This window comes from Canis lupus, chromosome 8, assembly GCF_011100685.1.
Source record: "Canis lupus familiaris isolate Mischka breed German Shepherd chromosome 8, alternate assembly UU_Cfam_GSD_1.0, whole genome shotgun sequence".
Lineage (NCBI taxonomy): Eukaryota > Metazoa > Chordata > Mammalia > Carnivora > Canidae > Canis > Canis lupus.
This window is the reverse complement of record NC_049229.1, coordinates 38,687,370-38,704,614: the sequence shown is the minus strand read 5'-3', so window position 1 is coordinate 38,704,614 and position 17,245 is coordinate 38,687,370. Positions and strand designations below refer to the sequence as shown.

General features: G+C 36.1%; 1 protein-coding gene across 4 annotated transcripts in view; it reads right to left on the bottom strand.

Moving 5' to 3' along the window:
* Positions 1–17,245, bottom strand: part of SYNE2 (spectrin repeat containing nuclear envelope protein 2) — a 268,443-nt gene that overhangs the window by 214,466 nt on the left and 36,732 nt on the right. For all 4 annotated transcript variants that reach the window (XM_038544908.1, XM_038544909.1, XM_038544910.1 and 1 more), the window contains exons 8-12: positions 13,917–14,017; positions 12,066–12,167; positions 8,903–9,040; positions 1,561–1,725; positions 828–940 (exon numbers count right to left, since the gene is read on the bottom strand). In XM_038544908.1, the coding sequence (XP_038400836.1) occupies positions 828–940; positions 1,561–1,725; positions 8,903–9,040; positions 12,066–12,167; positions 13,917–14,017 (619 nt within the window). The remainder of the gene's footprint in view (positions 1–827; positions 941–1,560; positions 1,726–8,902; positions 9,041–12,065; positions 12,168–13,916; positions 14,018–17,245) is intronic.

The following is a 17,245-nucleotide window of genomic DNA, read 5'->3' as shown; positions in this document are numbered from 1 at the left end:
AGTAAGCTCTACAATACCCAATATGGGGGCTTGAACTCATGACCTTGAGATCAGGAGTCACATGCTCTACCAAGTAGGCAGTCAGGTGCCCCAAATCTTTTTTTTTAAACAAAGTAAACAAACATTGTGGCTAAATATAAAATAACTATTTCTGAGATGGAAACATATAATACAACATTTTCTGGAGAAACTATTCTCCTACTGAAAAAAATCCTGCAATAAATGTTAATCTCCAAAATATTTTACTACATTTGTAAACTTTCATATAACTGAATGCAACTATAATTTCAAACATTTACATATTAAAACAGCTTTCATTATTAAGGCTAACACCCTCTTATTATTCTAATAAGTTACTTACAAATGATGAGAAAAGAGAAGATGATGTGGACAACAGCAATTAAATAATCTCTATATTTATAGTATTTTGGAATTTACAAAGTGCTTTCAGATACCTCCTCCCACTTCACCCAGTATCCTTGTGAAACACGAACAGGGTGATTATCATTATCCTATATGTACAAATGAGGATACATGCTCATTTGTAAATGAGTAAGTAACTTCATCAAAATTCAGTACGGAGCTCGGACTCCATGTCCAGAACTTTTTCCCACCATCCATATCCTACCATCCAATAAAAGAGGAAGTATGGTAGCATGTTATAATGTTACTGTTACATAAAATGTGAAGAAGGTACTATTAATCAAGATTTAAAGCATACTTGTCAGAAATTATCTAAAAATCTCTAATTTTCTCATCCCTATAGCTTCATGTTAGTGCTCAAACATGAATGGTATCGACAGTTGTGAAGTGGTAGCATTACAAACCGTCCTTTCATTTCCTCCAATTTCTTAGGTGGTACCAGTGGCAAATGTTCTTCATCTCTATTTTCAAATGTCAGAAGAGTATTCGAATTACAATCAAATTTATCCATCAGATTCTGAAAAGAAATTTAGCATGACATGAACCAGACTTATTGCCAAGCATTGTAATTGGGGGTTTGTTAATCTCATTTGTTCTGGGCATGCACTGCATCTTTTTCAAAAAAAAAAAAAAAAAACATAAAGCCCTTACTTTTTTTACAAAAACTGAAAATAAGTATTCATCAAAAATGCATTAAACTGGCTCATTTTACAGAGAGGCAGACTGTAGTCTCTTTGGTAAAAGCATTATCAAAATCTTTTGTTTTTGGATTTCTTTTCCATTCGTTTGTGGGTTCACATGCTATAAATGTCACATATCAAATTCCTTCATGACATTTTAGTGAGAACCCAATCTCTCACATTGTAAACCATTCTCCTCCCTCTTCTTTGGTTGGGCTTTACAATTGCTTTAGAACTTACTAGATTCTACCTTATTGTTTCCACCTTGAACTGGCACAATGCCCATGAAGAAAGTAAAGGTATCTCTGGCTCCCAAAAATCTCCAAGGGAATCATTCCAAACCATCCTCAAATACCCATTCTATTTCTTTCCTTTCTCCCTAGGGCAAAGTGTTCCTCAAGAACAGTCCCTAACAAAGCATGGATTTTTTTTCCATGTTTCTTTTTTATTTTCCAACCTTGATTAAAGTCATTTTCTCTTGTATTAGAGCCATGGCTTCACAGTAATCCTGGGAAGCTGGCAAATCTTCATCTATAAGCCCCTCTATCTCCTGGAGCCAGGCTTCGATTTGATGCAGTGGTGAGGGCAAGGCATGATTCAGCTCTGTTTTCCACACATTAATCTGAAAAAACAAAAATATGTGCTTCAGTAGACACTCTTCTAAAGTTTACTTACTTCTTCAGGGGCACCTGGGTGGCTCAGTCGGTTGAGCATCTGACTCTTGGTTTTGGCTCAGGTCATCTCAGGGTCATGAGATCGAGCCCAGAGTCAGGCTCCTCACTCAGCAGAGTCTGCTTGGGATTCTCTCCCCCTCCTCCTGCACCCTGCCCCCAATAAATAAATAAAACCTTTCAACCTCTTACTTCCTCAGCCTTCCCACCACTCCCTACAGGCACATGAGTCATACAAATGACAACTACTTATTTCCCCAAACATTGACTGCATTCCCAAGGTGTTCACTCTTGCTGTCCCTTCCACCTGGATTTTTCCCCCCTAAGCACCATTAAAACTCACTCCCACAGTCATTTATTCATTCATTCACTCACTCAGTAAACATTTACTAAAAATCTGTTGTGTTAAGAGCTGATAGAGATATAAAGGCTTCTAGAATGGAGAAGGGACATGCAGTGGTTGCACACCACAGAGGACAGTGGAGCAGTTAGACACAAATTAGATGTATCTACATGTGAACACTGGGGCATTTTAAATATACGTGCTCAAAAATTTAAGAAATAGAAAATATATAACATCAATTTACACAACTTAAAAATATATGAGCATAGAAATATAATATGCATTTTGAAAGAACATACAAAAAAAAAAAAAAAAAGATACGCATTAACCACATCAAGAGATTGGCCAAAGGAGAAAGGGAAATGGAAGGAGGGCATGGGTGTAGAAAGACATAAACACAAATTAAACAAGTGAATAAAAGTTAGAGTAGGGACTTGCCCAGACCCATGTGCCATGAAGGGAAGAGTAAGTTTAACACAACCCTCTACATCTGAGGGTCAATCAGATAAATATAAAGAAAACACAGATCTTGCCTGAACCACCTGGTGGGGGAAGCAAAGTACATGATTACAGTTAAGTGTGGTCAGCAATATAACAGAGCCAGACAGATGGGCTCAGGGAAGACCCTGGAAGAACACTGATTCCACAATGATGCCCAGAATTTTTTTTTTTAATTTTTAATTATTTTTTGTCTTTCAAATTTTTATTTGTATTATTTTATTTGAAATGTTGAAATCCCAGTTAACAGTAACTGTAATATCAGCTTCAGGTGTAGAATTCAGTGATCCATCACATAACACCCAGTGCTTGTCACAAGTAAGTGCCCTCCTTAATCCCCATCACCCATTTAACCCATGCTCCTGCCCACCTCCCCTCCAAGAACCTTGTTTGTTCTCTATCCTTAAGCGTGTGTCCTGGGCACCTGGGTGGCTCGGCCGATTAAGCATCTGCCTTTGACTCAGGTCATGATCCCAGGGTCCTAGGATTGAGTCCTGCATCAGGCTTCCTGCTCAGCAGGGAAGTCTGCTTGTCCTCCCTCTGCCCTTCCCTCCACTTGTGCTCTCTCGCTCTCTCTCTCTCTCTCTCTCTGAAATAAATAAATAAAATCTTATTACTTAAAAAGAGTCTGTTTTCTGGTTTGTTTCTCTCTCCCCTTCCCCTCCTTCCCCCCATGTTTATCTGTTTTGTTTCTTAACTTCCTGAGGCAACGGAAACAAAAGCAAAAATAAGCTAATGGGACTTAATCAAGATAAAAAGCTTCTGCACAGCAAAGGAAACAATCAACAAAACTTAAAGGCAACCTACAGAATGGGAGAAGATATTTGGAAATAACATATCTGATAAAGGGCTAGTATCCAAAATCTGTAAAGACTTATCAAACTCAACACACAAAAAAACCAATAATCCAGTTTAAAAACAGGCAGAAGACACGAATAGACATTTTTCTAAAGAAGACATCCAGATGGTTAACAGACACATGAGAAAATGCTCAACATCACTCATCATTAGGGAAATATAAATCAAAACTACAATGAGATATCACCTCACACCTGTCAGAATGGCTAAAATTAACAACACAGGAAACAACAGGTGTTGGCAAGGAGATGGAGAAAGGGAAATCTTAAACTGTTGGTGGGGATGCAAATTGATGCAGCCACTCTGGAAAACAGTATTAGGGTTCCTCAAAAAGTTAAAAATAGAGAAGTGCCTGGGTAGATCAGTCGGTTAAGCCTCTGACTTTGGATCAGGTCACGATCCCAGACTCTTAGAATCAAGCCTCAAGTTTGGCTCTGCATTCAGTTGGGATTCTGCTTGTCCCTCCAACCCTCTCCTCACTTGTGCGATCTTTCTCTCTCTCAAATAAATTAATAATTTTTTTAAAGTTAAAAATAAAACCACCTTAAGATCCAGTAATTGCATTACTAGGTATTTGCCCAAAGAATATAGAAATGCTGTTTAAAGATACACACACCCCAATGTCTACAGCACCATTATCTACAATAGTCAAATTATGGAAAGAGCCCAAATGTCCATTGACTAATGAATGGATAAATAAGATGTGATATTCTACACAATGGAATATTATTCAGCCATAAAAAGAATGAAATCTTGCCATTTGCAATAATGTGGATGAAGCTAGAGAATATTATACTAAGTAAAATAAGTCAGGGAACAATAAATACTATATGATTTCATTCATATGTGGAATTTAAGAAACAGAACAGATGAACATAGATGCCCAGAATTCTTAAGCATGATAAAAATGCTCTGAGACCACCTCCTTTCATGAGGACCCCATTTAGGAGTGTGCTTTTGTTTGTTTGCTTTTGAGTGTTTTTTTTTTTTTTATCTGAACTCACACAGTTATATTATGGCTTTTGTAGCATTCTCATTCCATCCACCCCCATGAAGATCAAGCACAAATTAGAATTTGTTTCACTCAAATGACTTGCTCTAATGAAAGTATGAGTTTTTTTTAAAAAAGTATGAGTTTTAAATCTGTATTTCTCTTTCCATTATAGTTCTACTAAATGAATTGCCACTATTCTTAAAGTTAAATTAATTTTAAATCGAGGAAAGAAAAAAGCAAGATTACATTTTTAAAAGAATAGGGTTATCTGATTCATCACTAATTGAAAAACATTTATCAGACACCACCATATGTGAGGGAAATATCAAAAAGAAACATATAAAAGCAAATACCCAAGTATAAAGATGTTAAATGAGGAAAAAGCTAGGCTTCTTTAAGGCAGTCAAATGGAACTATTCATAAACTAGAAGCATTAAATATTATACTTTTTACATCTTTTGCTCTTTTTTTAGGTTTATTGAGATATAATTGACATAAGATTTAAAATGTAGAACTCGGTGATTTGATACACATATACATTGCAGAAGGATCCCCTCTATCTAGTTAATTAACACATCCATTACTTCACATATTTATCTTTTTTTTTTTTTTTTTTTTTTTTTTGGTGAGAACATTTAAATTGAACGTTCTTAGCAAATTTCAGTGATAGAATACAGTGTTACCAAGTCTGGCCATCACGTGACCTTACTCAACTCAGCTGAAAGTTTGTACCCTTTTACCAACTTCTATTCCCTCTATGCTCCATCCTTGACAACTAATTTTCTACTCGCTATCTCTATGAATTTGACTTTTTTTTAAAAGATTCCACATGTAAGTAATACCATGTAGTATTTTGTTTTGCTTTGATTGCTTGCAAGTTTCTCTTCTCAAACGGCATATGGCAACAGGCAACACTACAATTTTAAATCACTAAGTATATGCAATTAAGCCTTCACTTGGAAAATAAAGAAAAACAAGTTTTCATTATTATGAATTTTTAATATGTGCTTTTATTATATCCAAATTATTTGTGCATTTGCCAAAATAAAATAAGGCAGAAAGTTGATAAATGAGTAAAAGAGAGGCTAAAAGCAATAGCTCTAATTCAACTGATGATCTTTCTACAACTGAAAGAAAGCTGTATATATTTTGAATGAAACAGAATGTGTGCTTTTTGCCTGAGGACTGTACTTTATGTAATGGTCAGAAGAAGAAAGATAGAAGGTGATATTTAACTTTTATTTCTTTTCTTTCTCATTTACCATAAAAAAAAATGGCTCCATACTTTCTAGTTTGGGAAATTACTTTTGAATTTGGTTGAAAATTTGTATCTGATCTGACCTGATCCTGTCAGGTCAAAATAACATAATACTGCTATTTTACATAACTGGCTCAAAATGAAACCATTTACTGTGATGTTTTGAGGTAACTATATGCTCAAACAACTGAACCAGAAACTGTCTAGATGGTATACACCTGATGACTTTAAAAATAATATGTCTAATTTGCCACACCAAGGCAATGAGCTGTATTACATCTACGAAGGAATGAATTTTCAAGCTATTATCAATTTGCAGCACTTACTCTTGCAAAATAGTTTTTTTAATGGTTTTTCTCATTATTGTGGGTACTTTTTCCAAAGCATATTCAATAAAATTAGGCCAGGTCTTTGTGGCCTGGGAACATCATGAACTCCATACACAATATCTTCTTCCTTTCCTTCCATTTTGTTGAGGATCTGTAACCAAGAGCTCCTACACCTCACAAAGGTCAGTTTCAAAGCTGTGATAAGAATAAGTTGAGGACGTGATGACACCTGCCACTTGGTGCGAAGGTTTCCAGAACTATGCCAGTTCTCCCCAAATTAGGTACTCGGAGAAGGCGGCTCGTTTAAGCTACTAGACTATTTAACACCCTTCATAAATGATGTGAAAAATATATTCTGGAAACAGACTAGCACTCCTGACAGCCAAGAGACTTGAGCAGGGATCAACAAACTTGTCCAGGGCCAGAGTATTTTTGACTTGCGGACCATAAAATCTTTGTTGCAACTTTGTAAATTCACCAAAAATCATTTAATTTATCCATTTCAGTTGAATGAATTGTATGGTATATAAATTATACCTCAATAAAGATGTCAAAAAAAAAAAAAAAAAGAACGAAGGCAGAATGTCTAGGTGGCTCAGTCGGTTAAGCATCTGACTCTTGATTTCAGCTCAGGTCATGATCTCAGGATCATGAGGTAGAGCCCCACATCTGGTTCCACACTTAGCAGGGAGTCCACTTGAGATTCTCTTTATCTCCCTCTGCCCTCGGCCTGCACTCTCTCTCTCTTCCTCTCTCTCTAAAATAAATAAATAAATCTTAAAGATAAAAAAAAGAATATAGGCAAAATAAAGACATTCACAAATCAAAGAAAACTAAGAGAATTTGTTCCCCCAGACCTGCATTATAAGATAAGCTAAAAAAAGTTTTAAGGCTGAAAAAAAATGAGTTCAGATGAAAACTCAAATCTCTAGAAAGGGATGAGGAACATTAAAAATGATAAACATCTAGATAAATATAAAAGCTTTTTTTCACTTAATAGCTTTAAAATGTATGACTATTTTTAGCTAAGATTTATGACACGGTCTTAGGGACTTTAAAACATATGTTTGTGGGGGCAGCCCGGGTGGCTCAGTGGCTTAGTGCCTGCCTTCAGCCTGGGACATGATCCTGGAGTTCTGGGATCAAGTCCCACGTCGGGCTCCCTGCATGGAGCCTGCTTCTCCCTCTGCCTGTGTCTCTGCCTCTCTCTCCCTCTCCCTGTGTCTCTCAATAAATAAATAAAATCTTAAAAAAAAAAAAAGAAGAAGAAAAAAAACATGTTTGTGGCATATATACTTATATATAAAGCAACTATAGCATAAAGTATGACAAATGAATCAATTTAATTGCAAGATTTCTACATAAGAAGTTGTATGATAACTTAAAAATTATATAAGTAGACTGTAAAATTTTTAAAATGTACATTGTAATCTCACTAAAAATCTGCTAGAAAGCAGTAGAGCCAAAAAGCCAATAGATAAATTAAGATGAAATTCTAAAAATATTAACATGATCTAAAGCAAGGCAGGAAAAGAATAGAGATAAAAAGAAAATAGAAGAAATAAACAGAAAAAAAAGAATAAAATGGTATACATACCTCAGTTGAACCATATCAATAATTCCATTAAATATTAACTGACTAAACTCTCCAATTAAAAGGCAGAAATGATCATAATGGATAAGAAAGCAAGATCCAATCATATGCTGCCCATAAGGGATACACTTTATTTATTTATTTTTTTTAAATGTTTATTTATTTATGATAGTCACAGAGAGAGAAAGAGAGAGGGGCAGAGACACAGGCAGAGGGAGAAGCAGGCTCCATGCACCGGAAGCCCGATGTGGGATTCGATCCCGGGTCTCCAGGATCGCGCCCTGGGCCAAAGGCAGGCGCCAAACCCCTGCGCCACCCAGGGATCCCGGGATACACTTTAAATATAAAGACTCAAATAGATTGAAAATAAATGAAGGAAAAAGATGTACCACTAAGTCAGCATAAGACTGGAGTGATAATATTGATAACAGATTAAATATACATTAAGAAAAACAATATTACCAGAGATAAACAGGAATATTTCATAATAATAAAAGTGTCAATTCATCAGGGAGACATAACCATGAATGTACACAACTAATAACAAAATTTTAAAATACATTAAACAAAATTTGACAGAATCAAAGGAAGGATCCTATAGATCTTAACAGCAATTTCTCAGCAATTGATAGAACAACCAAGCAAAATATCAATCAAAACACAGATAATCTGACACTATCAACCACCATATCTTAACTGATATTTATAAAATGCTGTATCAAATTACTATAGAATACATATTCTTTTCAATTGTAAATGACATGTACACCAACATGCACTATGCCCTGGGTCATACCACAAATCTCAATAAATTGCAAACAACTAAAATCATACCAATATATTCAGACACACATACACATTCATCTTCACACATTCTCTCTAGGCTTGTCCCTAACCCCCTTCAGGCATCTATTAATAGTGTCCAAAGTAGAGATGAGGCTGTAAGTTGATCAGAGTATGGATAATCTACTGTGGCAAACCAATCATTGATGGCAAATAGAAAAATTTTGCTAGTTTATAAAAAGTTAGTTTAGTTTATAAAAACTAGGCAGTTTCTCTAAGCAGAATCCCATAAATTCCTACTAAACATCAACCACTACCCAAATGATGCCATGGAGAAAATAAAAGAACACTCTCCCAAGTTTCTGATGCAGCATCTACTCTTACAGAATTCCTCATGAAAGCCTAAAGTAATCATCCAACAAACAAAGCTGCCTCTTGAAAATGTTCTTCTAATCAATATAACACAGTAACCTGGTAGTTGAGGCCATCCCAGGCTTCTCTCAACTGTAACTGATCTTCACTCAGTTCAACCGGATTCCTTTTTATTGGCAGGATATCCAAAAAGGGCTTTTTTTCTTCATTGAATGACTCCAAAAAGGACAGCAGAATCTACAATCAGGATAATATTTTAAAGACAGAAATTTTAGATCAGTTCATTAACTGTAATCCACTATTTTAAGGTCTATAGCTATAGATTATGTTTAAATTTTTACTTAGATGAAGGTAAAATTCCCTGAATTCAAGATCCTCTCACTGATCTGGAAACCTTCTGCAGTGCACCCTGATCATTTGAGTGCCATCAGAGTAACCACAGGTCACAGCTTGTATCTTGTGTCAGTACTGATGGATTTTTACTGGAATAGAGTGGCAACGTCACCCAGCTCGAGAGGACAACTCATGATGCCACACAGAAAATGTGACTTTGTTAGTCCTCTTCAAATATGTATCCACAACAAAATAAGAATGAGTGGAAGTGAGAACTATATGGCAAAAGTTATCACTTGTAAACATGTCCATGATTAACTGCAGTTGAGCCAGTTCTTCTCAAGTCATTTTATACAGACTTTAGAAAATACTTTGTTCCTGCTCTCAAAAATTTAATAAATAAAGCTTTCCTTGGTTCATATTTGTGTGAAATATTAGTATTTAAGAGTCCTCAATTCCATAATATTATCTCAAACATTATTCACAATAATTGGCAGCACTTTAAGTTAAATTTTATTTTTTTAAAGATTTTATTCATTTATTTAAGAGAGAGAGAGAGAGAGAGAAAGCATGCACGGAGGGGGCCAGGCAGAGGGAGAGGGAAAAGCAGACTCCCCGCTGAGCAAGGAGCCAGAGCCAGGGCTGGATCTCAGGACCTGAGATCATGACCTGAGCCAAAGGCAGATGCTTAACTGACTGAGCCACCCAGGTGCCCCTTAAGTTGAGGCATCTGGCTGGCTCAATCAGAAGAGCGTGCAACTCTTGATCTTGGGGTCATGAGTTTAAGCCCCATGTCAGGAATAAAGCTTACTTTAATAAATAAATGAAAAATTTTTTAAAGATTAAGTTTTACAAGCAGACTGAGGAATAATTACTATAATTCTTTCTGATCATTAATAACTTCATGAAGGCTTTTATTTAAGAAACCTGAATCTATGGTACATTAGTAAATCAAATACATGTGTGAGAGCAAAGCACTTCCAGTGGATGCTTATAATCTTGTCAGTAAAAAAAAAAAAAAATCAGGCCAATGGCACCTGGGCAGTTCAGTTGGTTAAGCATTTGACTTCAGCTCAGGTCATGATCGCAGGGTCCTGAGATTGAGCCCCAAGTCGGTCTCCCCAAATCAGGCTCCACACTTAGTGGAGACTCTGCTTATTCCTCTCCCTCCCTCTGTCCTTCCCCCTGTTCATCCTTGCATGCTCTCCCTGCACCCCCGAAATAAATAAAATCTTAGAAACAAAACAAAACTAAACTAAAAAACCCCATATCAGGGGATCCGTGGGTGGCTCAATGGTTTGGCGCCTGCCTTCGACTCAAGGCATGATCCTGGAGTCCCAGGATCGAGTCCCACATCGGGCTCCCTGAATGGAGCATGCTTCTCCCTCTGCCTGTGTCTCTGCCCCTCTCTCTCTCTCTCTCTGTGTCTCTCATTAATAAATAAAATAAAATCTTTGAAAAAAACAAAAACAAATCAGGCCAGAACAAAGATAGAAGAAGCAAAAAAGCCAATGCAGTTCAGATGGAAGGAAGATGAGAATGTCCTATCTCTCTCCTGATGCCTCTAAACCAAAAAGAATGCTGTTGCCAGCAAAGTCACACGATCCTCTGAATGGTAGTGTCAGAAAGGCTGGATTCATCCAACTCCCTTAGATAGGGAAGGAAACCGAGCGTGGAGGTGCTGAGTGTTGTGCAGGCACAGGACAGTATGTCTCCTTTACTCAGGACAGAAGACTGGTGGGGAGCAGAGCTGCAGAGACAGTGGGTTCTACGAAACAGGGCTGATGAATGCTCACCTTGGCTCCTGTTAGTCTCTTTCAAAATAGTACAGGGGATAACTTCCTAACCCGGCGAAGTGCCAGGACATAAAGAGAGCTAAGGCTTCAAAGCTAGACTTCACTCAATTCCCATCTCTAACCTCTCAGTAGTTAAGTGACCTCAGACAAGTCACTTAGTGCCTCTAAGTCTTGTCTTCATCTGTAAAACTGGAATAACAATCCCACACTCAGTAAGATGCTGTGACACATAAAATGCTTGTCAGCCAGGCACTTGGTACAAAGCGAAGGTTCAAACATGATGACAATAACAGTTGCCATTTTTCTTCAAAGCACACCTTGATCGAGATCCTTACTGTTATATTTTGGGGTTGGTTTCATTTCTGATTTCCTGATCTTTTTTCCTTTCAATATTCAATCTGCTCTAGAGTGGAGACTAGAGAAGTTTTACTATAAGAGGCAAGATAGTAAATGTTCTAGGCTTGAGGGCCATATGGTCTCCATTGCCACTACTTAATTCTGGTGTTGTAGTGCAAAAGCAGCCACAGACAATACCGTAATGGACATGGCTCTACACCAATAACACTGTATTTACAAAAACTGGTGATGGGACTCACAGACCAGCTTGCCACAGCCCACTTAGAGTGGCTTACTATTCCAAGTACCATGAGGACCAAGCATCAGCATCACCTGGAAATGCAGAATCTCAGGTCCCACCCCAGAATTACCAAATTAGAATCTGCATTTTTTAATTTTTCAGAAGATTTTATTTATTTATTTATTTATTTATTTATTTGAGAGAGGGAGAGGGAGAGCGCACAAGAGAGCACAAGTGGTGGAAAGGGAGAAGCAGGCTGCCCATCAGGCAAGAAGCCTGATGTGGAGCTTGGCCCCAGGACCCTGGGATCATGACCTGAGCAGAAGGCAAGGGCTTAACTGAGCCACCCAGGGGCCCCAGAATCTGCATTTTAATAAAATTCCCCAGGTAATTCACATGCAAATTAAAATTTGAGAAGCACTATCCTAGAACTTGATGCTAAAACTTAGTTTAGCATTTATTAAATAATTACTCTGAAAGATTTTTTCCAAAAACATTCTACTCTTACCTAACAGTAAGCTACAAATAAATAATTGCTATTTAAAGTCATACTTACTTCATACTTTTTAGAGTAGGTCTCATTTTCTGAATCCTTTAGCACTTTCTGTAGTTTTTTCTCTTGTAGAGTTAACCAGGCCACAGCATCTTTCATCTTGCCCTGTAATTCACACACACACATTTAAAACTCTACCCTAAATAGACCTGGAAGTTTTTTTTTTAACAATAAAATTAACAACTTCAAACATCAGTGAAATATGCAATCATTACACACCAAGGACTCATGGCACCAAAGAAAAATTCTGCTTGTTCACATAACACCTTAAATTTTAAAATGGATTGAGACTAGCACCTGAACATAATGTGCTAAAGAGGTAGGGCAAGCAAGCCCCTATTTTTTTTTGGGTGGGGGGGCTTACCCATTTCCATTATTCCTCAATTTCAGAGAATATTATTCTAAATGACTCATTTATAGCAGGCATATCTGAATACTGCTTTCCAATACATCTAAATATGGGTTAACTCACGGCTATTTACACCCAAATACACTGACATCAAAAAATATCATGAGCATTTGAAAGACCCTAAAAACGCCACTAAAGGTTTTGGTTCTGCTACCCTGTGGACATGAGCAACAATTCTCTTTTTCTTAGATTCTTGATGGCTTACATCTGAGAGCAAAATTTACTGCCAGAGAATAGAGCCAAAAATTTTACATCTTATTTCCATTCTCCTTTAACCTTCATTTATTCTTCTCTTTCTATTAAAACAGGAGTGAAAAAAAAATAAAACAGGAGTGTTTTCTATATATTTTTGCATCTGATTTCATGGACAGTTGAATTTTTCATTTTATTTTTTAATAAGAAAATTAATTAGAAAAGAGTAGCTCCTCAGCAGGTCAGAAATAACTGAACTGAATTAGAAGGCTGAGTCCCAGCTTGAGTCTCTGTCCCAGAGTCAGCAACAATCTGGCATAAGGCCTCAAAATGTTAACAGTTGGAAAAACATCAGCCTAAATTTGACACATAAAATGCGACAATATGACCGCATGTAAACACATCTAAGGAGGTAGCTTAAAGAAATATTATTTTAACATTAAAAAACAGTGTACTAAATTCACAGCACTCATTTATCTTCACAGCAGCAGAATAAGTGTTTATTTGCAGCTCAGTGATTTTTATGAAATTCACACCTACAGTATTTGTACCTGACTGAAAGTCAAAGGAAAAAACTGAATAATCAAATGACAGTCTCATAGTGATTCAAGAGTACCTCAGCAAACAATGATGAAGAGTAGAACACACTGCCCCCATTTTTATAAATTATACAATTCCAGTTATGTGTAGCTAAAGAACAGGTAAAATGGAAATATGCTAAAATTAAGATTGCGGTGATGGCTGCACAACTATATAAACACGCTGAAAACCATTGAATTGTAAACTTTAAATGGTTTAATTTTATGGTATGTAAATTACATTTCAAAAAAGCTGTTAAAATAGACAAAAAATTAGAAAGCTCTAGAATTTTTCAAAAGCCTGCTAAATTTAATTTGTCTTAATATACTGCCTATGTAAAAGTTATTTTAGATAACTCAGCAAAGTTTAATTACCACTTTTAACTTAAAAATATTTTTAAAAAGGCAAAACTAATCTATAGTGAAAGAAATTGGAATATTGGCTGCTGAGGGTAGGGAGTACAGATAGTAAAGAGGCACAGTAAGTAGTACATTCCAGGTGATAGAAATGTGTTACATCATGATTGCTGCATGGTTTACATGGTTGTATGCATTTGTCAAAACTCATAGAACTGCACATTAAAGTTCTATATGCAAATTATACCTCAATTTTTAAAATTAAGCATTAGTAGGGTACAACAAAAATGTGCTTGAGTCATACTTATAAGGACATACCTGAGTTTTATCTCCAGTCTCAGCTGCATCCTTCGAATACCGTAGAAATTGTGCCACATAGGTCATGATTGACTTTTCGTCGGGATTAGCAACATCCACATCTGCAAGATATGCCACACTATCAATTGGCTATAAATGTGATTTACTGTAATTACTACATAAGAACAGGCTATGCCATAAGACAGCCTTGAAATGAACCAAAGTAGTTAGCCAGCCATGCAATCTCTGGTCAGTTGCTCTTTTCCATGTCTGCGCAGTGGCTAAGAGCTTAGATCCAGATTCAAACAGAGCTGAATTGAATCCTGGCAGTAGTACATGTACAGCCTCAATTTCCACTATGCATGTTGTCTGTATAAGGGCATAAGTACTCCAGGACGGTGGAAAAGAGAAAATATAGCCTTTTCCCTTCCAGAGACATGGTATGGAAACTCCTCTAGGAGTGGAGAGTATAGGAACATATAGCAACTGGAATCCATTCCTGTCAAATGGTCTCAGCAAGTGTGCAGTAAAGTATTTCCAAAAGCATATGTAGTACAGAAGACTTATTCAAGACATCTACAAGATTTTATTTGTTCATTTGTGGAACAAATATATTTACTGAGAGACTTCTGTGGGCCAATCCTTGTGTTGCAGTAACAAAGACCATGATGAAACAAATTTGGAAAATGCTGAATTAAACAAAGTAAAATTATCATACATTCCTTGAGTGCAGAACTTCTCCAGACATAAAATAAATTAGATAGATCACAAAAATCACAAAGAAGGGATCACAATATGCTACAGAAAATGAACACATAATTTTGGGTTGTCTTTTGGTATGTTGCCAAAATAACCAGGAAGATACTGAAAAGGAAAATCTTTTGTGTTTATTTATTAATTCAGTTAGAATAAATTCATCAAATATTTATAGAGAGCCAACAAATGTAGGTCACAAGCAAGGTATGTAAGGCTGAGTTCTTGCCCATAGGGGCTATATGTTTCATCACTTTATTCATTCAACAAGTAGATGCTAGACACCTGAGTAGATGCTAGATGCCTTAAGACATTATCTGCCCCTCAAGGAGTTCAGTGTTAGGAGAAAAACAAACAACAAACAAATATAACACACCATGCATGCTTTAGCAAATGTGTTTCCTGGGCCCAACGACTCTTCAAAGCGGGCTGAGGAAAAAACATGAATCTAATCCATATCCAAATAATAAAATACATACAATAAACATATAAAAGGTATCAATAAAAAGGTAGGGGTGGAGTTTCAATAAAGGAAGCATCCCTAAGAGCTGAGTTATTCTTTCACTGAGAAAAGTATAACTAAAAAAGTAAAAGTATATTCAGAGATACATAAAATAATTATACTGGCTTAACTAGATGTTTCTTTTTAAAAATTGTATTATATATGAAGCTATGCATTGTGATTGTTTTAATAAAATTGTCGAAAGATAATTCTCTTATTCAAATATGACACACTATCACTTCGTTTGCATAAATAATCATGATATATTTCACATTTTAAGCTATTATTTAAGCCATTTAAAATGAATTATGGGCAATCTTTTCTACAGTGGAAATTTGCCTTTTTTATACTATCCTGACATTATTTGCCTAATTATTTTTACATACTGAACTAGGAAAAATATTTTATACCAATAAAGATTTAGATAATCACAATGAGAAAAAACTGTTAAAAAAAAAAAAACAGAAAACCGACCCAGCAATCAGAAAAGATAGAACAAAACATGAGGAAAAACAAAGAAAAGAAAAAAAAGATAATGAAAAAAAAAAAAAAAAGATAATGAAAAGCCAAAAGGAAAAGAGAAAAGACAAAGAAAGGAAGAAGAGGAAAGAAAGAAAAAACAAGGAGAGGAAAGTTAACAAGAATAATAAGCCACCTGACACTAAAGTAACGACAAATCTAATATATAAAAATATGGAATTATTAGGCTAACTTTTAATTTAGAAATATCATCTGATTCAACTGAGGTCCAAGAAGGCTAAGAACCAATAGCAACAAGCACAGTTAGCACCCAGAGCTTAGCCTTGAATGTCAGTTTCCAAAGGAAGGAGCCAGTGCTCCTTGGAGAGAAGGTTGATCCCAGGATTGGGGGAGGAAATGTATAAAATGACCCTGGTCTATCTTACAGGGCCAGAAGATAAGTATGTGTTCTAAAACAAATGAGGGAACACCACTAATGGGGATATGTCAAAGAAGATCAGGAGCTAGCTGAAAGAGCTCCCAAGGGCTAAAACTCTGGGCTTAAAAAATCTTTTTCAATTTGAGCAATAAAACAATGTAGTATTAGATCACAACCCAAAGTATAAAATAAAATGTCCATAGCCCATACTGATATAAACAACTGGTTGGATAAGTGAATAGATGCAGGAGAGAACAGACATAGCTCCTGCAAAAGAATTGCAAATAATTTATGTAGATAACCTGCCCTCAAGGAGAGTGCACATAACTTTCCTATGTGTGAGCTATGCAGAATCACTTCCCTCCAAAGAGTGCAATACAGGAAGATGGAAACAAAAAAATAGCTTCACAAGAGAGACACCTGACAAATACTACCTCAGCCAGGTGGTCAAGGTTAACATCACCAGATATAATATGGACAGCATGTTCCCCTGATATGATATAAGAATGGCACTTTACCTCTGTGGTCTTTCTCCCAAGAACACATAACCCCAATCTAATGTGAGAAAAGACATAATGCAAATTCCAGCAAAGGGGTACTCTATAATATATATGACCAGTAATCCTCAAAACTGTCAGGTCATCAAAACAAAAAGGTATAAGAAACTGTCAGTTAGGAGTAGCCAAAAAAGACATGAAAACTGAATGTAATGTAGAATTCTGGATGGAATCCTGAAAAGAAAAAGAGCATGAGGGGAAAACTAAAGAAGTGTGAATAAAGTACAAATATATATATCAATATTAGTTCATTAATTATAACAAATGTACTAATATGTCAACAGTAGGGAAAATTTTGTGGAACTTACTAGATATTCCCAATTTTTCTGTAAACCTTATGTTCTAAAATGTAAGGCCTACTAAAAACAAAAAGAATGAAGTACTGACAAATATTGCCACACAGATAAGCTTTGAAAGGATTATGCTAAGATAAAGAAGCCAGCTACAAAAGACTACATTTATGTGAAATGTCCAGAATTGGCAAATCTATAGGAAGAGAAAGAATTAGTGGTTGCAAGGGCTGGCGGGGGGGCGGATAGGGAGAGATTGCTAATGGGATTCTTTTCAGAATGATGAAAAGGTTCTAAAATTGATTATGATGATGGCTGGAAATTTTCACTAATAAACTGAAAAAGTATTG